Consider the following 24,521-nt stretch of genomic DNA (forward strand, 5'->3'; position numbering starts at 1 on the left):
GCACTTCCTGTAGAAATTCCCTTAAAACATTGGTCCGAATTAGATAAGATCATTTCTAGATTTATCTGGCAGGGGAAAAAACCCAGGATTAAATTCAAAACATTACAGCTTCCAACAGAGGAAGGAGGCATGGCATTACCCACTTTTAGGGATTATTTTTATCCGGCCCAGACTAAATATGTAATTAACATATGTAATCCAACATATCAAGCTAGGTGAAAAGATATTGAACTTTCAATAATGAATGTTCCCTCAACTCAAGCAATATTGGCACATAAAAACTTGGGAAGATTTATAGATAAGGTGCAAAACTCATGGATTAAAGCTCAACTAAAAATCTGGAATACAATAAAAGAAAAATATAAACTGGATTGTAAATTACAAATAATGCACTGGTGTGCTTATGACCCTGAATTTAAGCCAAATATATTGGATTAAAGATTCAAATCTTGGGTCTCAAAAGGAATAACAACATTCTATTCTCTTACGGAAAAGGGAGATTTGAAAGATTTTGAAAGTTTGAAGAAAGAATATTGTCTTGAGAAATCTGATTTTTATAGATACCTCCAACTACGTAATCATTTTGAAAACAACATTAAAAATAAGACAGACTTTGATGACCCAATATTTAAGATATTTATAGGTGCTTACCAAGGTGTTTCAAATAAAGGTGTCATTTCTAAATTTTATAAAGGTCTCAGGGTAAAAAAAAAATCATTCTACAGAATACATTAAAGAAAAATGGGAAAAAGAAGGTCATTTTTTGATATCGAATGAGGAGTGGCTTGATGTGTGTAAATTTCCGTGGAAATGTACTAACTCTCACATATGGCGGGAGTTTGGGTGGAAATGCCTTATCAGATATTTTATTACACCAAAACAGAAAGCACATATTGAGGGAGGGGATGCCAAATGTTGGCATAAATTTTGGGAGTGCCCAGTGATAAAATCTTTCTGGGTGGAGCTTCATAAAGCAGTGGAAAGCATACTTAAAACTACAATGCCTTTGCAGTTTTCCACATTATTTTTAGGAATAGCTGATTTCCAGACAAGATCCTCTGAGAGATACCTATTTGGCATTTTGACATCTGCTGGTAAAAAAGCGCTTACAAGGCATTGGTTGCTTCCTGAACCCCCCACAATACAAGAGTGGATAGATATAGTAAATGATATTTATGTTATGGAAAAGATTACTTTTTCCCTTCGACTTCAGAGGAATGTGTTCAGAAAATTCTGGTCTAAGTGGGTTGAATATGTAAAGCCATTACAGCCAGACTTTATGGAGATATAAAACAATTGACTCTTCTTTTCTAAATGTATGATTATTGATTTTGTATCTGTCCTCCCCTGAATTGTAGAAATTATTGTTGTTATTTTATTATTTAATTTTTATTTTATTTTGTTTGTTGTTGAGTTTCGAATTGTGTTAAAAAAGAGAAAATTGATGGGCAGAGAACAGTGTAATTGCATCTGTTTTGAAATGGTGAACTGTTGTTGATGCTGCTACATCAAAATAAAAAATTTCAAAAAAAAAAATTAAAAAAATGTATACCACTTGTAGTACACTATGGGCTCAAATGTACTAGAACTGGTATCTAAATACATTTTTTTTTTTTAAATTAGAAAAATATATCAGAAAATCAGAAGATGCAAGCGATGCTGATCATAGCTCTACAAGGTGTTTTTATATCTCCATAAATATATATATACTATTAAAGCTAATGCAAGTGCTAATGCACTTTATAAGCTTTTGAAATAAAAAAGCATATATAATATGAATAAAAGAAAAATGTTTACTGTATGATGAATAGGCACCAAGAATCCTTGATAAATCCATAAAAAATAATCATAAGCATGACCACTTATATGGTGATTTTATAATGTGTTTGCATTGGTGATAATTTATATCTAATTTCTTAATTTTCTTCATGGAGATAACATGGACAATGTGTCATGATTTAGTGGAAGATTGCTGGCATCTACTGGAAAACATTTAAAACTAAAATAACTTGAAATTTTAAGAACAACCACAAGATGGCTGAAGAACATCACTCCCTGGCCCATTTTGCACATATCTATTTTTATAGGTATCTTTTCACAAGTTTTCATTTAGATTTGTGTTTAGACATTATAACAATATATGATCACTGAAGTATTTTAAAATTTTAAAACATTTTGCAATTATGCCACGATACAGTCAAACCTGAACATGGTGTTGTGTGCATGTTTGTTCTCTATTGTGGATGTAGTATGGTGTCACCCCTTTATCTGCCTGCATTGACACTATTCTTTAAGAGCTGCTGTGCACCCAAAATTATATACCAGTTATCAATGTAAAGCTGCTTTGACACAATCTGCACTGTAAAAAGCGTTATATAAATAAAGGTGACTTGACTCGACCCCTTCACTTCTGTGTGTGTTCTGCATTGTAGCTGATTATTTGTTTGACAAAATATGTAACAGAGAGCATTTTTATAATCTCCAATTCGAATCAAGATCAGTTTTGGTTGCATGCATTGTTGTCATGATAAAATAAGGTTTTGCTCATTACATTTGACATTGTATCAACCAATTCATTCAGAGCCAGCCTCAAAAATGATATATTTACAAAATAAAATTCATAAATGCACAGTACAATACTACGGAGCCCCTAAAGGGACATAGTGGTGGAAAAAATTTGGGATGCGAGGAAAAAAATATATATTTTTAATTTTTCCCTCTTAAATCATTTGCATTCCCTCGCAAAGATATGCGTGTTCCCCAAAACCTGTTGTGAGATCTGAAAAACACTTCCTGTTTGATTTCCCACTGGAAGTGGTTCAGAAAGCTCAAAGTTTTTTGATTTAATATTGAAATCGGAAAATGTAAAAAAACATAGAAAATGACGCTGTATAAACCCTCTGCGTGGATGATCTGCATTGTGAAGCACTTATGAAATCAGTCCAATGGCTTGACGGAAGGTGGGTCACATCATGACCAGGAAACTACATAGTGCACCCAGACCAAACAATGTCAGCTTCTGACAGGCCGAAGCAAGTCGATCATAGGTATGCCGGAAGTATGGCAGGGCAACGCACCATCTCATTCTCTCTTCAGGGAACTAAGGTTACAGTCGAAACCGAGACGTTCCCTTTCAAGGGAACTCGCGTTGCATCGAAAATGACGCTGTGGGAGCGTTTATACCTATGCAGCCATACTGTCCAGTGCGATTCTTGTGTGAAATCAGGCGAGCACAACTAAGACAAGCAAACCTTTAAAGTGGAGGAGGATAACCCTGCAGAGAATCGATTCTGCTGAAATTCCAGCACTGTACCAACTGGGTAGTAACTGGATCCAACTGAAGATTTCTGCCAGTTTCCTTGTGCTCCTGAGTTAGCATGGTCTCACAACCTCAGTTGAGAGACCTGAGTCTATGAATTGAGCTCCGTCAGAGGCCAAACCCACACTATAACTCTCCAAAACTCCCGGGAGTAGAGCGATCAGGGAACCGTGTACAGACACAGCCTCAGCCACATCTGCTCCTCCATATGAGCTCCAACACCTTGGGGTGGAGTCTCCGTTCTCTGGGCCTCAACCCCCTGTCTCAACAGGATGTTCACTCCCTAAATCTGGTATCCAGGGATGTAGAGCCTGAGTCATCATCACCAGGCAGGTGCCAGGAAAATGATAACATATCCACAGACTCTGAGCAACCATCCATGATCGCTCCTCAGCCCGTGAGGAAAGCATCTGTCGTTCGCATTACGCGACGACAAGGAGCTCCAGCACAGGAACCTAGGACAAGTACCAAGACCTCTCCCACATAACTAAAGTATATATATGTACACATATTATATATATGTACACACACACACACACACATACATATACATATATATATATATATATATATATATATATATATACACACACACACATACATACATGCTATATACGCTGCCTCGGCAAACACAAGATCCAAGCTACTATATTCTTATTGCAAGCCTGTGATCTATGCGATGCCTCGGCAAACACGAGATCCGAGCCGTGCATGAGACTTTTATTCCCTCAAGAATAAAGCCAACAGGAGCGGAGATAAAATAACTATCCTGATAGTACATGCTACAATTTGGGACATTTTTATAAATGAACACTGTCAGCCCGATCTTTAATGAGAGCTGATGTGCACTTTAGTCCCAGCAAACAACACATAAATCATGTGTATCCCTGAGCAGCCAGTGCAGGGAGGAACACATGATTCAAATCACTGTTTGCTCGCCATTAAAACTCCTGTCTAGATAAAATATGCTTGTGGACAAACTACAATAAATAGACAGAGACAATTTCACATAGAGAGCTTGCTGAACGCACAGAAGCTGACATTGTTTGGTTTGGGTAAGCTATATAGTTTCCTGGTCATGACATCACCAACCTTCCATCACGCTACTGGACTGATTTCATAGGTGAGGGGGCGGTTCAATATGGCGCCTTAGCAACATGTGAGTTGATGTGCTCTGCAAACTCAAATGGAGAAATTGACTTTTAGTGCCATCAAAATAAGACTATATCACTTTCTTTTATCTTCTATAGCAATTTATAGACAAATGTCCTTCTAGTAAAGAGTGACATAATGGGCAAGTCCAAAAAAAAAGAAAAACAAAGAGCCCTTCGCAGGCTAATGCTAATCCTGCTATTAAATCCATGAAACACTGCAAGCCTCTAATATTCTTGCGACAGAGAATCTGCATGATTACGTCAAGACAGACTTGAATGCAATCTCTGACGAATTCATGTTGTGCAAGGAGGAATTTCCAGCACTTTTAGACACACCATGCAAATCTCCTGCCGCCAAACAACGAAAGAGTGAGCGATCTGATATTGCTGAACTACTTTCACAACTTGGAGCACTTTCTCAATTAATAAACACTCGGTCAGATTCCCTGGAGAAAATACACACGCAATTACTAACATAAAGGAGGTAATAAATGAAAATACCAAGCAAATCACAAGTGTCAAGGAAGCTATCGAATTCATAAGCGAGGAAGTTAATTGTCTGAAAACAGAGCAGTGGAGTCCAAGGTGAGCAAAATGGAGCAAGACAAAATAATAAGCGTGCTTACTTTATTGGAGGTAGGGTGTTTGTAGAAGGAATCAAAATATTCCCTCCAGCCTGAAACTTTATGCAGCTGACCTGGATATACATGAAACTTGTTTCACTATGTATTGAAACAGTGGACAAACGAAAGTCTATATTATCTCGAGATTGTTGCCCTTAAGTTTTTTTTTCCTTAAAAGAAGACAAATAAAAAATTATTTAGTATTTTGAAGTAATATATTATAATTGCTGCCATCCTAAGTTATAATTGTTTATATAATTATAAAAATATATAAACTATTAAATATACTATTATTATTTTATTTATTTTTCCCCTTTAGTTATGACTAATGGCATTCTAATCTCTGGAATTTGTTTTTGTAACTCATTCCTTGTGGAAAAAAAAAGAGTACTTTGTTTGTTCTGTTATTATATTGACTGTATTTACACTATAGAAATAAGAAATTTAAATTTACAAGATAAAACATTACTTAGGTTCTATGGATGTTGACGTCTAAATTCTGAATTGCACTACTTCATTTGTACCAATAGAGTTTGCTGTTCTCATCATTTTGTGTGTAGTTAACACATTTTCAGAGACCAGTTCAATCTGCTTAGTAGGCTTAATCTATAGTAAGCTATTCTTTGTCCTTTATGTCTCTATCTATTATTTCTTTTAACACTAGAGGGTTAAGAAATATTGCAAAAAGAAAAGCAATTTTTTTGTTTCTTAATTTAAATCTGACTTTTATTTTCTGCAAGAATGCCACTCAACCAAAGAGGATTATGTTTACTGGAGATCTCAGTGGGGATCTAATTTATGAATGGCTCATGGAACAAGTAACTCAGCTGGTGTTTGTATCCTTAAAAACCCTTTTGATGGGTAGATTATATGCTCTGATTGTGATCCAGGTGGACGTTATATCGGTCTTGCACAGGACATTTCAAATGTAACAGTTATTATTGTTAATATTTATGGTTTTAATCAACAAAAAGATAATGAAAATCTTATTGATCAAGTGGAAGAACAAGTGTTGAATTTGCTAGCCAAATATCCAAACTCTTTTTAGTTTTTGAAGGGGATTTTAATGTGGCTTTGAATTACGTCTTAGACAGATGGCCTCCAAAATCTCCTGATAATTCAAGTTTGTACTTAAAGAGGTTTATGCAATGATTTTCTTCACTTGACAGTTGGAGAGAAACTCATCCCTCTCAAAAAATATTCACATGGAGCAATAATACTCTTTCAAATCAATTTCGTATCGATATGTGGCTTATCTCTAGAGATGTAAAGAATGTATTTTCTCATATTATTATTTCATCGCCACTCTCTGATCACAAAATGTATCTCTGTATGCATTCCTCTTTCAGATACTGCTAATTTACCAAGAACTACCTTATACTGGAAGTTGAATGCTTCATTGCTCAAGTACAATGAAGTAAAGGATAAATATTATTTCATAATCACAAATTATGGGAAAAAGCTAATAAGGAAAACGTCTCAGGTTACGCATGTAACCATAGTTCCCTGAGAACAGGGAACAAGACTCTGTGTTTACCGCTTTGGGGAACCGTCACTCGTAACAGGTGTTCGAAATGCCAAGAATCGCACCACTCCAATCCTATGACGTCATTATGGCAGGAACCATGAAAGGGAGCGCCTGAGGAAGCAGTCTACACCATCTCGTTCCCTGTTCTCAGGGAACTATGGTTACATACGTAACCTGAGACTTTCCCTTTCGAAAGGGAACTTCAACTCTGCTTTTACCGCTTTGGGGAATGATATACCCACACCGCCATGCCGGAGGAGAGTGCATGCCAAATGTCTGGACAAACGTCCGGCAGTTCCAGTGAAAAGCCGGGAGCAACTCCCCCCAAGGCTGTCAGTGACAGCATTCCCTATGGCCAACAGCCCAAGCTGAGCCTAAAAGAGGCCTTCCGAAGAAAGCCTTCCAAGGCTGCTCAAGGCATCTGGGACCAGCAATCCGTGGAAAGTGGTCCCTCAAAGGGAATGTGGCCAGGAAACCAAATGGAACCCCAGCCAGTCACTAGAAGGGAACGAAGTCACCCTCAATGCCACCAAGGAGGCCGTACTAATCTAGCGAAAGCCAAACATAGCTGGACTGTTGATATACAGAATCTCTGAGGCGCATTCTTCAAAGAAGAGAGCAGATAAGAGCGACTGCAGAAGAGCAGTAAGCAACTCAAACCCACACGCAGAGATGTGCATACTGGAGAGCAGAACTCAGCTGAGCGCTATAAACCCTCGTATTGAGGGGAGTATAATCCACTCGTCCTAGGAATTACTCAGTGTTTGATAAGAGCACTGAGGAGGCTGTGCGCTAGGAACCCTGGCACAGGGGAGCACAAACCAGCCTGGGGCTAGTCTGAACAGAAGACTTCATAGAAGTCTGCAACCAATGACCAGTTTAGGGAGCTAAGCACAACTATGCAGTCAACCCAAAGGGAAGAACGAAGCTCAACCTAACAGACAGACCATACTGTAGGCACATAGTCATGGAGGCTGACCAGAAGGGGCCTACAACATAACTAAAGTTCTTACAAATTAACTAATATCACACCAAGAACCCAATTCATATGGTGGTATTCAGGACGGCCCATAAGGCCATTCGACTGAAAACATAGCATGCTGTGCGCATGACCAACGAAGTAATTAGGTAGCTGTGAGTGCCTACAAAACAGTCCATCCAACACAATCCAACGAGCAGTGTACTCGGTAAAAGCACCTTTTACTCTTTAAGCAAGAGGAGTACAGCGTACACCATCACATGCTAAAGAAGGCCCCATAGGCCTATAACCTCAGCAGACACGTGGCATCAGCTTGTGGCAGTGTTGTCAGGCTCCAGGCTAGACAAACCGACTACAAAAGGAGGTCATAAGATAGCCAGAGCCCTGGCCAGCCAGCGACATAAGATTTTACCTTTTACTGATCTCAGTAACGAATGTCAAAGAAACACAAAAGGTACATGCCAGCATGTTCCTGAAGGAGGCCCCGAGAGCCTACCTGTCACACGTGGCATCAGCTGGCGGCCACCAAGAAATGGGCATCCTAGAGAGCGGAACTCAGCTGAGCGCTATAAAATCCTTGTGTCGAGGGGAGTACAAACCACTCATCCTAGGATCTAATCAGTGTCTGCTTAAAGCACTAAGGAGGCAGTGCGCTAGAAAAACCCTGGTACAGGGGAGCACAAACCAGCCTGGGGCTAGTCTGAACGGAAGACTTCATAGAAGTCTACAATCAATGACCAGCTTAGGGAGCTAAGCACAATTACGCAGTCAACCCGAAGGGAAGTACGAAGCTCAACCTAACAGACAGACCATACTGTAGGCACAGTCATGGAGGCCGACCAGAAGGGGCCTACAACATAACTCAAAGTTCTTACAACTGAACTAATATCACACAAAAAACCTAAATTACATGGTGGTATTCAGGATGGCCAAAAAAGTCCAATCGACTGAAAACATAGCATGCTGACCGCATGACCACCCAAGTAATTAGATAGCTGTGAGTGCCCACGAAACAGCCTGTCCAACACAATCCAACAGCAGCGTACTCGGTAAAAGCACCTTTTACTCTTTAAGCAAGAGGAGTACAGCACACGCCATCACGCGCTAAGGAAGGCCCGTAGGCCTATAACCTCAGCAGACATGTGGCATCAGCTTGTGGCAGTGTTATCAAGGTTCAGGCCATAATAGACCGATCACAAAGGAGGTCATTACTCAGCCTGAACCCTGGCCAGTGTTTTCAGTAAAATTGTGAAAGAAAACACTAGAAAGGTATAACTAAAGTTCTAAGAGCAAAATAGAACGGAGTAACAAACAAGGTAACTACTTAGTTCAACTAGAGCTAAAGGAAACCAAGCTCAAGGAAGAAAATGCATAAAACCAAGCAAACAGTTGGTTTTAACACAAGAACTCACCTCAAGGGGCAAGCCACTCAAACAATGTACTCAGTAAAAGCACCTTTACTCTCTAAGCGAGAGGAGTACACAGCCAGACTCCAGCGTGACAAAATAGGAGGCCTGCGAAGGCCTACCACCCGTAAACACGCGGCGACAGCTAGTGGCAATAATGACCCATCCATGGTGATGAGTCACATAGAAACCCACACAAAGCTGTGCCAAACATGCAGACTGAAAGGAGGCCCTGGTGGGGCCTTCGACCTCCATGAACACATGGCATCAGCCAGTGGTAGCTTCGTGACTAAGACCAGCCAGCAGGCCAAGTACTCGAGAAAACCCTTCGGCCGATGGTGGAGTGAGTCATAAGACAAGACTCGACCATGGAATGAGTCTAGCTGGGCCAACACGGAGGCTACAAAAGGAGGCCTGGCAAGGCCTACTACTTTTAGCACAATGTGGCGCCAGCCAGTGGTCATATACAAGACCCAAGCTCAACAAAGGCCAGCACTAAACCCTAAAGTTTACTAAGGGGAAATAGCTTACACAATCTGAGCTTAGGTGTACACATTCCAACAGGCAATGTACCCAGTACACATAATATGCTATCATGGTCTAAGGAAGGCCTGCAAGGCCTGCTACCCCAAACAACATGAGCATAAGCCTGAGGCAGTGCTAGGCTAAGTGAGCACCATATAAAGGGCCCAAGCTCAAAGGGGACCAGCTTTAGACCCAACAAGTTAATTCTGGGTAACTAGCTACACAATCTAAGCAAAGCCTACACATTCCAACAGGCAATGTACATAATACACATGAACATGCTATCATGGTCTAAGGGAGGCCCCTAAGGCCTAACACCTCAAACAAATATGAGCATATGCCTGAGGCAGTGCTAAGCTATATGAGCAAACTCACGATCGTAAACCAACATCGCCCAGAAACAAGCTGTATTACGAAAGAGGCTACAAAAGAGAGCCAACAATCTCACAGCATATGTTGAACACCTGCTGTGGTCATGATCGACTGGGAGCTAACAGAGGATCATACTATTCTAACCAGAATGAGTCTCTCTACACTCAACCTGAGTGTGCAATACAACAGGTGATGCACTCAGTGAAACACAAACCCTAACCGGGGAGTACAACAAAACACCACATTCATAGATAGAGGCTAATCACAGAAACAGTTGCTAACCTGTGGCAGCACTAGAGTAAGCTCACATATATTGAAAGTATGTAGGGCTAAAGCTTAGAACCCAAAGCAAACACACATGCTTTGTAATACATGCCATCCAAACAGTATAAATGGTTTCACAAAACAGTATTGAACCCTTGAGACCGAAAGCTAAAAACATTTAGCAAAGTATGCTCAAACTTGAATATAATTCAAGGGGCTCATGTGAAGAAATTGTAAGCATGACAAAAGTTCTAAACAGTGGGGCCTAGCAGCACTGCATAACTCATCTTTTCGAAGATAAGGGCATACCACCTGGGAAAAACAGCACCAGGAAGGCTAATAACAGCCTATAACCTTAGCTGTTAACCTCAGCCTTTGCACCTACAATTTCACATCGAAGGGGAATTGGGCATATGGCTACCAACTCCCTCAGGAGGAGGCCAGAACTAGGAACTATACAACCTCACAGGGATAGTCATAATGAGGGTGATGTAAAAAACAAACACCTAAACCTAGCTCTAGCCCAGCTGCTAGCTAAGGCCAAGCAAAGCTTGGGCTTCATTTTAAATCCTTCAAATGTGAGGAGAAAATGAAGCACTGCAAGCAAACAGTGTCAGGCAGCCGATAAGCCTTCCTGCACACGAATAACTGAAGTGACGAGTGCTAACTCAAACCAAACTAAAGTATTAGCTGAGAAGCTACTCTAACATAGGAGGCTACAAAATAACGGCCATAAAGCGGTCTGCATATTTTGAAAACTAGCCAACCTTGTGCTACAGTTATTTTGCCCAAAAGAACCCCTTCTTACTTTACTGACTACATGCTCAGGAAAGCTATACAGGAAAAACAAGGTCTACCTTTTTTATAAACATAAAAATATAGAGAGCAGATTTACCTTCAATTGACCAATTTACCTTCCTGTGGCTCGTAGATTTTCCCTCCTTATTTTAGTGCATGAAGAAGGATGAAATCAAAGTTCTTTTAAGCCTAAAAGCACTTTCACTATCAAGTTAGAAGGCGGCCTTTAGAAAAGATATTATCAAAAGGCAAGCCGACAGCCTAACTGTGAAAGCACCTGAGCAAGTAGAAAGACCTCAACCACATGCTCAGAAAAACTATACAGGAAAACAAGGTCCTATTTTAAAAAACATAAAATAGACCCTTATCTCATATTCCTGCGGCTAAAAGACCGAAGATCCTAATACTCTCTTTTACATGAAAAAGGATAAAATTTATATATATATATATATATATATATATATATATATATATCACACACACACATATTTATATATATATATATATATATATATATATATATATATATATATATATATAGAGGAGGTGAAAGAAGAAGAGGAGAGGGCAGATATAATCGCCCTTAACCCTGTAAAACCAAATATAAAAAAAAAAAAAAAGAGCAAACATTTTTTTGACCTCTCAGATATTGTTTTAGGAGGCCTCTGATGTAGAAAATAAAGATTTTTTTTTTTTTTTAAATTACTTTTTAGTAAGTTTTTAGGGAAATGTTGTAATATTGCAACGTTGGGCCTAGGTAGGAGCAGAATTTCTGTATTTGTACTCACTTTGTCTGAACAGATATACAGAGCATTTAAGCATTCATTTGCAGGGTTGATTGCTTACATAGCTCCATAACAGTATATATCATGAGTAATAATCACAACAATCATATTTTTTATGAATAAGCATTTATTAATAAAAATATTGAAAAAAAATTATAAATTATATTTATAAAACTTTTTCTTCTATCACTTTCAATGTGGTTTGAATTAAGTCTGTTTTACAGTGATAGTCCCTAAGACAGTTCTTTTCATCTAAGAAGCACAGGCGAACATTGCACTTGCTACACAATGTATTTATTACTGCAGTGTCTACAGCATCCTCTCTTCGTCTTTACTGTGAAATGTGCAGTCATGTCTTTGCGTACATCCAGTGGGGGGTATTTCGATGACATCTTGGCATTCTGAAATGGAAAAAGTAAAAAAATTAATAAGTGAATAATACAAATGGGTCTTATATTGTAGATAAACTGAAAGAATACAGGGTGGTAGACCATGTGTCGAGGGTAGAGATCTAAGTATTTTATCCATCAAAGTATTATAATTTCAATGCAAATGCTAATCAAAATGCCACTACTACATTCAAACAATACTGTCTGGCTGACCTATTATGCTCTCTACTTATCATACTAAAGGAACACATGCATCCCCCCACTGTGGGAAGTGCAGTGTCCTTATGTAATGTGTAGGAGCACATGCTATTTTGACTCCCACTCTAGCCCAACGTTGTAGAATTACAACATGGACTTAACAAGCTCTAAATCAAATTTGATTAATGTTTTCCAAAATAACTAAATATATCTGTGTTCTAGACATTGTAATAAACACCAAAAAAATATGTAAGGAAATTTACTTACTTGAATCTTGACAAATCCAGTCATGTAAAAAAAGGAGATGAGCTTGACGTGAAGTTTGCAGGTAGCGTAACTTCATGGCCAGATGACCGGACCTATAAACACTTCTTCTATCCAATAGCATTGTGAGGACAATCAATAGAACCCATTAACTATGTAAATGTGGTCTTGAGAGAAAAAAACATTTGCAAGCCTTTTTTAAAAATTGTTGAAAGTGATTCTGCAACAGTGGGCTTTACAGGGTTAAAATAGCTGGGGAATCGATTACAAACACAATGGTGTTAACATTTGATCACCCATTGTTCTCGCTTCTTCCTCCTCCCATCTGTCTGAACGCTTGTAAGACATAAATGGAGTAATTCCAACCGGTGTTATGAAACAATGGCATGAACAAACAGTCCCGAAAAGACGAGAAGGTGTTGACTGCTTCCTCAGGCGCTCCCTTTATACGTCACGGTTCGTGCAATAATGACGTCATAGGCTGTCGCCGGCCAATTGGATTGGAGTGGTGTGATTCTTGGCATTTCGAACACCTGTCACGAGTGACGGTTCCCTAAAGCAGTAAACACAGAGTTGATGTTCCTTTTCAAAAGGGAACAATTTTTGCAGTAATTGGGAATTGGCGAAATATGAAATTCTTGCGTACTTTTAGCAGCATACATACTTTGCGTACTTTTGACTAAAAAAAAATGAGAGTATTATAATATGTCAAATCTTTTATCTAATATGGTTCTGTCTGATGCTGAAAAAGTTTAGCTTGCTCATCATCAAAACGCATTAGATAACTTTTATAAACAAAAACTGAGGGAGCTTTTGTTAGATCACGGAAAAGATGGATTGAGGAAGGTGAGCAAAACTCTTCTCTTTTTTTAGACAAGAAAAACAACAAATAAACAAAAATCTGATTGGAAAGCTTATAATTGATGGATCTCTATGTGAAGACCAAAGGGCTATTTCTTTGCCAAATTTTATCATGATTTATATACATCTAAATTTAACAAACAGCATGCTCATGATTTTTTTCAGTCGTTATTTTCCTTTAATCAATTAAGTAACAATGATCAAGCCATTTGCAATTCTCCCATTACTTTAAAAGAAATTGATGACGCAATTAAATCTTTAAAAATGAATAAATCCCCTGGTACAGACGGTATAACGTCAGAATTCTATCATATGTTCAGTAAAAACATTGCCCCTTTTTTGTTAAACGTCTTTAAGGAAAGCATAAATAAATCTTTTCTCCCACCTACACTATGCCAAGGGCTGATCACTTTTAAGTAAAAATATCACTTTATTAGATAACTGGCATCCAATAACTCTTTCAAACAATGATTATAAAATAATTGCTTTAGTATTGGCCAAAAAATTAAAAGGAGTATTACATTTTATTATTGATGAAACACAATCTGGCTTTATGCCAAATAGACACATATCTAATAATATAAGATTGATATTAGACAGTTTGGATTATTCTGATACAATTCATAATGACAGCTTCATCTTTTTCTTAGTTTATTATAAAGCCTTATACTTTAGAACACGGTTTTGTATTTCAAGCACCTAAAAATGGGTTTGGTGATTATTTCTGTAAGATGGTTAAAATGTTATATGTAAATGGAAATAGCTCAATTAAATTAAAAAACAGTACTTCTCCCAGGTTCTCTAAATCATGGTGTTCTTCAAGGATGCACAGTGTCTCCTTATCTGTTCTTAATTGCAGTACAATTTCTTAATTTACATATTAAAAAGAGTAATCTAAAAGGCATCACTGTTTTTTTTCTGAATTAACCATCAGTCTAGCTGATGACACAGCATTGTTTTTAGAAGACTCCTCTCAAATCTCTGTAGCCTTAAATATCCTTCAATCATTTAATCTAATTAATCTAAACCTTAACTGATAAATGTGAATTATTTCCCATTAAAAGTTGTAATGTCTCTTTAATCTGCGGTATAGAAAAAGCACTGTTAAATATCTTGGTATAGAAATAACTAAAGAAATAGATGTGCAACAAACTTTAATTCGATTATGGAAAAAAACAAAGAAAAAGCTTTTAAAGGGATCTATCTATTAAAGGAAGAGTTTTGCTCTCTAAGGCCGAAGGTCTTTCATGCCTCTCTTATGCGGCCCAATCTCTCTATGTAGATAAGCCTACATGTAAATTGATTGATAGAGCTCTAACTATTTTGTCTGGAAAAACAAAAGCCATTGTATGAAGAAGTCTATTATCTTAAATTCCTACAACAAAGGTGGCTTAAATGTTATTGATTTTAATTCTTTAAATTACACTTTCAAAATAAATTGGCTTCATCAATATTTGAAAAATCAAGATTCAAAGGAATCAAAATTCCTATCAAACTTTCTAATTTCCACCAACAGTTACTTTTGGCATGGGCTTTAATATATAAACATAATTTCACTCCCCATAAATTTTTTATTTGGAACAATCAAAATATTTTATACAAAAACAGAACTTTATTTTTTGATCAGTGATTTAATAATGGTTTACTTTTAGTCTGTCAGCTATTTAACATACGCTGAATCTCTTTCAGAATACAATGTACCAGTTACTCCCAAAGAATTTGTCATAGTTATGGGAGTGATACCAACAGGAATCTGTATGCTTTTTAGGAATTATACTCACTACTACTATAAACACTACTTTCCCTGAGCCAATAGATACTCCAATAGGTAAAATAATTTTTTTCAGGAAAAAAAGATAGAAATAAGAAAGTTAGATCCCTGTTTCTTGAAGATAATAGATCGATATCTCCTGCAATCTTTTACTGGAATAAATTATTTAAAAATTTAAACTGGAAAAAGACTTGGTCTTTACAACAAAAATATTTTCTTACCAATAAAGTAAAGTAAAGTAAAGAAGTGCCTTTCAAAATAATAAATACATTTTACTCTGCTAAATATTTTATGATTAAATATAAAACCAATATTGATACAAGATGCTCATTTTGCCAAGTTCACACAGAAACTGTCTCTGTCACGTGTCCAGTCATTCTCGGACTACATTTCCCAAAATCCTCCCTGCCAATCACCTGCACTCACTCCATTAATCAGCTAACACTAATCACCACACCCAGCTGCCACACATTACCTGGACTACACTGTGAGCAGAATTATTAGGCAAGTTGATTTTCTGATCATATTTTTTTCCAAGCACATTTTACCAATTCTAAACCACAATCTTAATAACTACTATTAATATTGTATTTAATCATTTATAAGTGATATATAATTGTTCATGAAAGCTGGAAATGAAAAATGCCTTATATTCAGGTGTGCAGAATTATAAGGCAGGTTTGCTTTTACAGGCAAAATGAGCCAAAAAAGAGATTTAACTCAGACTGAAAAGTCAAAAATGATTACATGCTCATGAGAAGGACACAATACTAATGCAATACTAGAAATTGCAAAGTTAAAGCATGACCAATGGACAGCAAAATGCTCATTGGGTCAGCGGGGTCATACAAAAACACCTGGAGAAGAAAAGACACATGTTAACTGCAAAAGAATTAAGATGAAGAATTAAGTGTGAAACCATCAGGAACCCTTTAGTCTCCAACGCCATCATTTTTCAGAACTGAAACCTACCTAGAGTCTCCAGAAGTGCAAGGTGTCAGGGTCTCAGAGACTTGGGTTAGCTAAAGAATCCTAAAAAATGACCCACACTTAATCAGAAACACAAGCTGAAGTGTTATAAAATACATTAAGACTGGGTTTTTATAGGCCTTATAGACAGACAGCTTGAGAGTGACTCCTGAAGGACCAGCACCACATCCTCTGCACTGTTTAAATTTATCTTCCAGAATCTGCCAGTAAGGTGTGGGAGTTCACTTTTAGTCCATCTCTTATCCTGAAATGTCTGTCTTGCATATTGACTAAAAATGATCTTCCAGAACTTACTGCCAGTCACACAATGGTTCTGATATGCATTGGAAGTTTAGTTGGCAGAGAAAATGTCCTACATCTTGAAAAAATAACTCAAAATAGAATAGGCCTATTAGCTATGCTGTGACTGTAAAATACACAAATATACAAATAAAAAAAAAAAAAAAAAAAAAAAAAAAATATCACGCAAAGCGTTCCCACAGTGCCATTTTCCACGCAACGTGCCGAAATTTCATTTTTCGCACATTTTTCCATTTTTTTCAAACAAAATGAAAAACAAGAATTCGCCTTGATTTTTAATTGCACTTCCTGCTTCGCTACTGTTCGGACGCTCTTGCTTACAGCTCTGCGCTTTGCTCTATTGCTTTTATATTTTATCTCCTAATTTTAAATACAGCAAACAGCACAGTGCTCAAACGGCAAATCTTGGCACCAACAAACTTTTTAACTGGAAGAATTGCTACAAAAAAGGGGAATTTTTATCCAACCAGCCTCCCACTGACGGGAACCATCAGCTTACATTCCGGAGAAGGGAAAACACAGCCGCCTACATCCAAAAAGATTAGAAATAATATGCCTCCTCTGGTTGAAGAATCTACCTGCTGCACAAACTGCCACAGACTTCTACAAAGGATTGCAGTTCTTGAAACAAAGTTACTTGCGGGACTACCAAACCAGACGGAACAAACAACAGAGCTTCGTCATGGACGTCCTCAGCACACAGTCGGTGAGTCCCATGAATCTAACGCTCCTAATCAGGCCATACTGAGTGCCGTAATTGATCAACATACTAATCGATGGCACAAACAGGGAGCGAGACCCAAAGGCACTCGAGACATCAGATTGTCACAAGTATCACATTTTGCAGTAGCATCCTCTACCCCAAACACTAGCTCCCTACCACCGCCAATACATCTGGAGAACAGATTTGAAGTGTTAATGAATGTGGGTGAGGAATCCCCAAACATGATCGGACACAGATCAAATCAGCCAGCAGCTAACACCGATGCTAACTGCCGCTCAAGGTTGAGCAGACAGCGGCACTCAGCTCAGAGAGCAGCCGAGCCCAGGACTCTGATAGTGGGTGACTCTATTATCAGAAACATTAGCAGCAGGGATACAACTACATGCTACCTTCCACAAGCAACAGTTTCTGATGTAAACAGGGAACTTAAGAGCATTCTGATGAAATATAAAACTGCAAACCGACTAATCATCCATGTGGGGAAGAATGATATTCGGAAGGAGCAGTCAGAACTCCTTAAAAGGGATTTCAATGAACTTTTTGAAATGCTCAGAAGACTAAAAGTTCAGTCGTTCATCAGTGGACCACTCCCAGCAAGAGGAACAAATAGATTTACACGGTTGCTTGGTCTTAACACATGGCTGCAAAATACCTGCAACTTAAATGGACTGAATTTTATTGACAACTTCAATCTTTTCTGGAGTCAGAGACAGTTGTTCACACATGATGGCCTGCACCCAAACAAACTGGGCTCAAGAGTGCTAAAGGACAATATCTACTTCTCCCTTCATCATCCTTCAGCAGTGTGTGCAAATCCACTCAATCTGAATGGCACAAACACACCTGGACAGAGTGCAACTAACCACAGGACTTCATTTCAGCAGCTGAATGGACATGCGGCTGACACATCCCACAAGGACAATGATAACACCACGCAGCCACAACAACCACTGCTCACGGACAGAATCCCAACTGAGCCCTGCCCACAGAGCTCACCGATAGAGAGTGACGTATTAGAACTTCTCCAAGATTCAGCACCCAAGGACGACTTTCTGGAAAACAGCCAGGGAAGCCAGGACAACATATTACAGCCTCCTGTAACACCAGAGCAACAGCCTCTCTCACCGGACACGTTATCCCTCTCTCCAGCATCCCCTCTTCTGTGCTTCTCAGAGAAAATGGAGGAACTGGTGTATGCTGGAACCAAACTCTGCCATTCTTTTGCTGCGAGCCCCCAGATATCAACGAAAAAGCGACAAGCCCCACAACCACCAAAGCCTGTGGGCCCAGCTCGACCTCCCCCTCCTCCTGTGAGAGCTCTTCGGCCCCTGCCACAACGCCAGGGCCCTCAACCTCCTCCGTCTGTTCTAGGTGAACCAAAAACAAGTGATAACAGCTCTCAGTGATGTGTGTCGGGTCCCCGCTATGATAACAGTGACTTTGTCAAATGTTTACAGAACAAGCGGGAACCCAGTGTGCCTGTTGCTTTCTCTATTTCTGTTTTGTTACGTAATAGAAAGCCTAAGGCCTTCTCAAAACGTTTGGTAAACCCATTTAATCTGCTGCCTATTACACGTCAAACTAAGATTACTGTAGAAACAGAAAATAAGACTGTTAAGTTAGCACTTTTAAACATCCGTTCACTTAAAAATAAATCATTTCTAGTCAATGACTTAATAACCACAAACAATCTAGATTTTATGCTTCTAAATGAAACATGGCTTGAAGACAGTTGCAGTTCAACAATCCTGAATGAAACAGCCCCTCCTAACTTTACTTTTATGAGTGTCTGCAGAGCTTTTAGGAGAGGTGGAGGTGTAGCCGCTATATTTAAAGATGTCTATCAGTGCAAGCAAGTGTCATTTGGTGATTACTTGTCTTTTGAATACTTGGGTATTGTGTTAAAAGGTGCTCCTCGCATTCTACTTATAGTCATTTACAGGCCTCCAAAATATTCTCCAGCCTTTGTGGAGGACATTACAGAACTGTTATCAGCAATTTCCTCAGAGTTTGACTGTTTTGCTATTAATGGGGACTTTAACATCCACATAGAAAATGCAGAATCCAATATGGCAAAAGAAATTCTAACAGTTTTGCATACTTTTGATCTGACTCAGCATGTACATGGACCCACACACAATCGTGGACATACACTAGATTTAATTATTAGTAAGGGTCTAAACATTTCATCCATTGTCATTAAGGATGTAGCACTATCTGATCATTTCTGTATTTTCTTTGATCTATTGATCTCTCCGACTGTTGAAGCTAGATCTATCTCGGTCAAAAAGCGATGCTTAAATGAGAATACTAGTGCTCTGTTTATGAAGGCTATATCTTTAACACCAAGCATATCTGCAGACTCTGTTGATTTTCTCCTTGATTCTTTTAACTCAAAAGTACAGAATGTTATTGATAACATTGCTCCTGTGAAAGTCAGGAAGAAGAGTGGCAGGCAAAAAGCACCGTGGAGAAACTCAACAACAGTGCAAAATATGAAAAGAGAATGCAGAAAAGCTGAGCGGATGTGGCGAAAGACAAAACTTGAAATCCACTATAACATCTATAAAGATAACCTTCATGCTTTCAATGTGGAACTAGGGAAAGCTAGACAGACCTTCTTCTCAAATATTATAAACAGAAACTTAAACAACACCCGCACTCTTTTTGCTACTGTAGAGAGACTAACAAACCCCCCAAGTCAGATTCCCAGTGAAATGCTCTCAGACAGCAAATGTTGTGAGTTTGCTTCCTTCTTCTCTGAGAAAATTAATAATATCAGAAAGGCGATCAGCACATCCTTGAGCTGCACTGGGGAAAAACAGATCAGATCACAACCTCAGAAAGTAGCCATTATGTCTGTTTTTGAAGCAATTGATGGTAAAATTTTGGAAGAAATAGTACAGCACCTTAAAACATCAACCTGTGCCCTTGACACCCTTCCCACATCTTTTTTCAAAAGCGTGTTTAACTGTTTAGAAGCAGATCTCCTAGAAGTGGTAAATGCCTCACTTCTCTCTGGGACTTTTCCAAAATCCCTGAAAACTGCAGTTGTTAAGCCCCTCCTGAAAAAGAGCAATCTGGATAACACCATATTGAGCAACTACAGGCCAATCTCAAATCTTCCTTTCATAGGCAAGATCATTGAAAAAGTTGTTTTCAATCAGCTGAACAAATTCTTAAGTTTGAATGGGTACTTTGACAACTTTCAATCTGGTTTCCGACCGCATCACAGCACAGAGACAGCACTCATAAAGATAATAAATGATATTCGCCTAAACACAGATGCAGGTAAATTATCAGTGCTGGTTCTACTCGACCTCAGTGCTGCGTTTGACACTGTCGATCACAACATTCTTCTTGACAGGCTGGAAAACTGGGTTGGGCTTTCTGGGATGGTTCTTAAATGGTTCAGGTCATACTTAGAAGGGAGAGGTTATTATGTGAGTATCGGTGACCATAAGTCTGAGTGGACATCCATGACATGCGGAGTCCCTCAAGGTTCAATACTTGCACCCCTCCTGTTCAACCTATATATGCTACCACTGAGCCAAATAATGAGAAAGAACCAAATTGCATATCACAGCTATGCAGATGACACCCAGATTTACCTTGCCCTATCACCTAACGACTACAGCCCCATTGACTCCCTGTACCAATGCATTGATGAAATTAAAAATTGGATGTGCCAAAACTTCCTTCAGTTAAACAAAGACAAAACTGAAGTCATTGCGTTTGGAAACAAAGATGAAGTTCTCAAAGTGAACACATATCTTCATGCTAGGGGTCAAGCAACTAAAAATCAAGTCAGGAATCTTGGTGTGATTTTGGAGTCAGATATGAGTTTCAGTAGCCATGTAAAGACAATAACTAAATCAGCATATTATCATCTCAAAAATATTGCAAGAATTAGATGCTTTGTCTCCAGTCAAGACTTAGAGAAACTTGTTCATGCTTTCATCACCAGCAGGGTGGATTACTGTAATGGGCTCCTCACTGGTCTTCCCAAAAAGACCATAAGACAGCTGCAGCTCGTACAAAACGCTGCTGCCAGGATTCTGAGCAGAACCAGAAAACATGAACACATCACACCAGTCCTCAGGTCCTTGCACTGGCTTCCAGTTGCATTTAGAATTGATTTTAAAGTACTGTTACTTGTTTATAAATCACTCAATGGCCTAGGACCCCAATACATTATGGATATGCTCACAGAATATAAACCTAACAGATCACTCAGATCATCAGGATCATGTCACTTAGAAATACCCAGGGTTCACTCAAAGCAGGGAGAGTCTGCTTTTAGCTGTTACGCTAGTCGCAGCTGGAACCAGCTTCCAGAAGAGATCAGGTGTGCTCCAACAGTAGCCACATTCAAATCAAGACTCAAAACACATCTTTTTACCTATGCATTTGCAGATTGAGCACTGTGCTATGTCCAAACTGATTGCATGTATTATATGTATTATCTCTTTATTCTTTTAATAATTTTTCCTGTTTTTATTTCATTTTAATGTATTTTATCTTGTTATTTCTTTTATATATTTTTAATGCATTTTAAATACTGCTGTCTGTTTGAAAAAGTTGGGAGAATTAGGAAGAAAGCATTTGTGATTAGGTTAAAATTTGGTAAATTTGGACAAACCATGGGGAAATTTGAGCTGTGATGGATGGTTAAGATATCTCTGGATTACAGTCAGGACACTTTCCAAAGGGGAAATTTGAACTGTGTTGCATAGATAAGATATCTCCGGAAGGGGGATTAGGGCTGTGTGGCGCAGTTTGAGGTGTCTTGGCAAAAGAGGAGATTGAAACTTTGTTTATCAGTTTGAAGTGCCTTAACAGGTCGCTAGAGAGCGGTCCTGTCGTGTGAGGTTTAGATCCACTCTGACGGCAACAACAACACAAAACTCCCTAAGACTTCCTAGCTCTTCCATCCAGATAGCAAAATTATCTGTTTTACTGTTATTCCTTATGTTTTATCTTTATTATTCTTCTTTATGTAAAGCACTTTGAATTACCATTGTGTATGAAATGTGCTATACAAATAAAATTGCCTTGCCTTGCCTTGCCTTAATTTTTTGTTCAGGAGTAGAAAATGATAAACAACTTGAATATTTGATCTCAACATGTGGGTGGGAATGAAACACCCCTTTCTGCTGATTGGTCAACCAAACATGAAACGGTGCCGTCATCAGTTCTTCCGCTGTTCCGTGCAGCAGAATAATAGTCCTTTGCTGTGATAGATTTAATGTGTTCTTTTAAATTTATATTTAATCTAAATCTCTGTCTCTTTCTCATTAAACAGCCAGATTTACGAATGGCTTGACACATTGGCTACCATATCAAGGCAGACCCTAGACAAGGCTTCCTTCTGTGTGTCCATAAATTCGGCAACCTAAGTGTGTTAATAGGCTATAAGAAATATTATTATACTATTTATCTCAGATGTAATAATTTACTTCGCACCTGCACTCACAACTACCTAATAGCCAACAGCTTTGTCACACTACCTGTTTTATTATTGCTGACCACCTATCAAAATCTGTGTTGCAATGCTGCACAACTCACGCTGGACAGCACAGAGATATAGTGAAGCCCAGATCAGTATCAATTTAAGTCATCATACAAAGATGTCATAACTTTTTGTTTTAGGCAATACGCTGAGATTATTTAATTAATATTAAGTATTGGCCGGCTAACTGATGGTACACAGAACAGTTATGTTCTCTGCCAAATAAACTTCCAAAGCAAATAAATTCACAGAACCTTTGAGCGACTGACTCGCTGTAGGCACACAGAGTTGTTTCATTCCTGAATGAATAAGAGTCTATGAACAACCCATTAATATAGACGATGATTCAGTGACCAATTAATATAGACAGCCACTTGATTTTATTCCTGAATGAATCAGAGAATGAATAAATAGCTCCTTCCTTAACACAATGACTTAAATTATCACATCTGAGATAAACTAGTATAAGGATAATATTTCTGAGATAAACACACGTAAGCTGCCAAATTTATGGACACAGAGTCGTTCCCTGAACGAAAAATGAAAAATGTAGTTGAATTTCTTGTTTTTTCATGTTTTTGAAAAAAAAAAAAACTGCTTTCAATCACTTTTTTGAGTGTCGTCTCACCTTGTTTTTCCTTTTTGATTTCCTCAATCTGAGCTTGTTTTTCCTTTTTGATTTCTTCAATCTGAGCTTCACTCTTAGCCAGTCTGATTTCCAGATCTTGTTTTTCCTTTCTGATTTCCTCAATCTGAGCTTCACTCTTAGCCAGTCTGATTTCCAGATCTTGTTTGATTTCCTCAGTCTTAGCTTCACTCTTAGCATGTCTGATTTCCAGATCTTTTAGTTGCTTCTCTGTGGCTCCAAGTTCCTTCAGTACATCTGTGCATGTTTTCAAAGGACAAGGCAATCCTGAGACGGCAGATTCTGTCGCGAATATGACATTCGGAGCGAATACAAGACATTTGTACAGAAGCAGAAGAACTGCTACTCTGAACTTCATTCTTAGTGCTTTAGCTAAAGCGTGTTGGAGATGTGTGTGCTGTATCTGTATGTTCAGAATGTTACAAATCGAATGCTTTTGTACCATAATCTTAAGTAATGCTCACATGATTAACAATTTAGCCAATGACAGACAAAATAGCCAACAGCATATGACTGCTTCTCAAAAAATATTGTTGTGCTGGCTTAATGTTTTACAAATGTATGCAATGTTGACAGATTAAAGTTGTGTTTTCTTTGGCAGCTTTAATCTTACAAAACTCTGAACTTTTGACTTAATAACAGTACAAACTATCCAGTACCAGACATGCATTCCTCTATGTTTGCAACATGTTTTTTTCTGCAGTCACTGTAGTTTGGATTCTGAGAGTCGCACAGTGACGAAACGCGGCTGTTTATGCTCATTCATTATTGCAGTGACCCTACAGGTTTGTGTATAATACTGTGCTTTCCTGAAATCCAGAAACACGAGGAGTGACAGTGTCAGTGAAACCGGCTTGTCACTGACAGCTGTTACGTTTGTCTCTGCATTGTGTACAATGAAGACCAGGGCTGGATTTCCCGAAACCTTCTTAACTCTACATCATTCTTAAATTATACCTTAAGCTGTACCTTAACGTTAATACATGTTTCCCGAAACGTTCCTAGTTAAGTATACTTTCTGTAAGTCATACTTTCTTAAGGTTGGTCTGGACCACTCTTAACGATACTTTATCACTGTTGACAGTCTATATGAATATAATTAGCCTGATCACA

General features: G+C 38.4%; 1 protein-coding gene across 1 annotated transcript in view; it reads right to left on the reverse strand.

Moving 5' to 3' along the window:
* Positions 1 to 23,857, reverse strand: part of LOC125246033 (tripartite motif-containing protein 16-like) — a 43,296-nt gene extending 19,439 nt beyond the window's left edge. The window contains exon 1 of the mRNA XM_048156882.1: positions 23,391 to 23,857. Coding sequence (XP_048012839.1) covers positions 23,391 to 23,853 — 463 coding nt within the window. The 5' untranslated portion in view covers positions 23,854 to 23,857. The remainder of the gene's footprint in view (positions 1 to 23,390) is intronic.
* Between the last annotated feature and the right edge of the window lie 664 nt (positions 23,858 to 24,521).

This window comes from Megalobrama amblycephala, linkage group LG14 (genome assembly GCF_018812025.1).
Source record: "Megalobrama amblycephala isolate DHTTF-2021 linkage group LG14, ASM1881202v1, whole genome shotgun sequence".
Lineage (NCBI taxonomy): Eukaryota > Metazoa > Chordata > Actinopteri > Cypriniformes > Xenocyprididae > Megalobrama > Megalobrama amblycephala.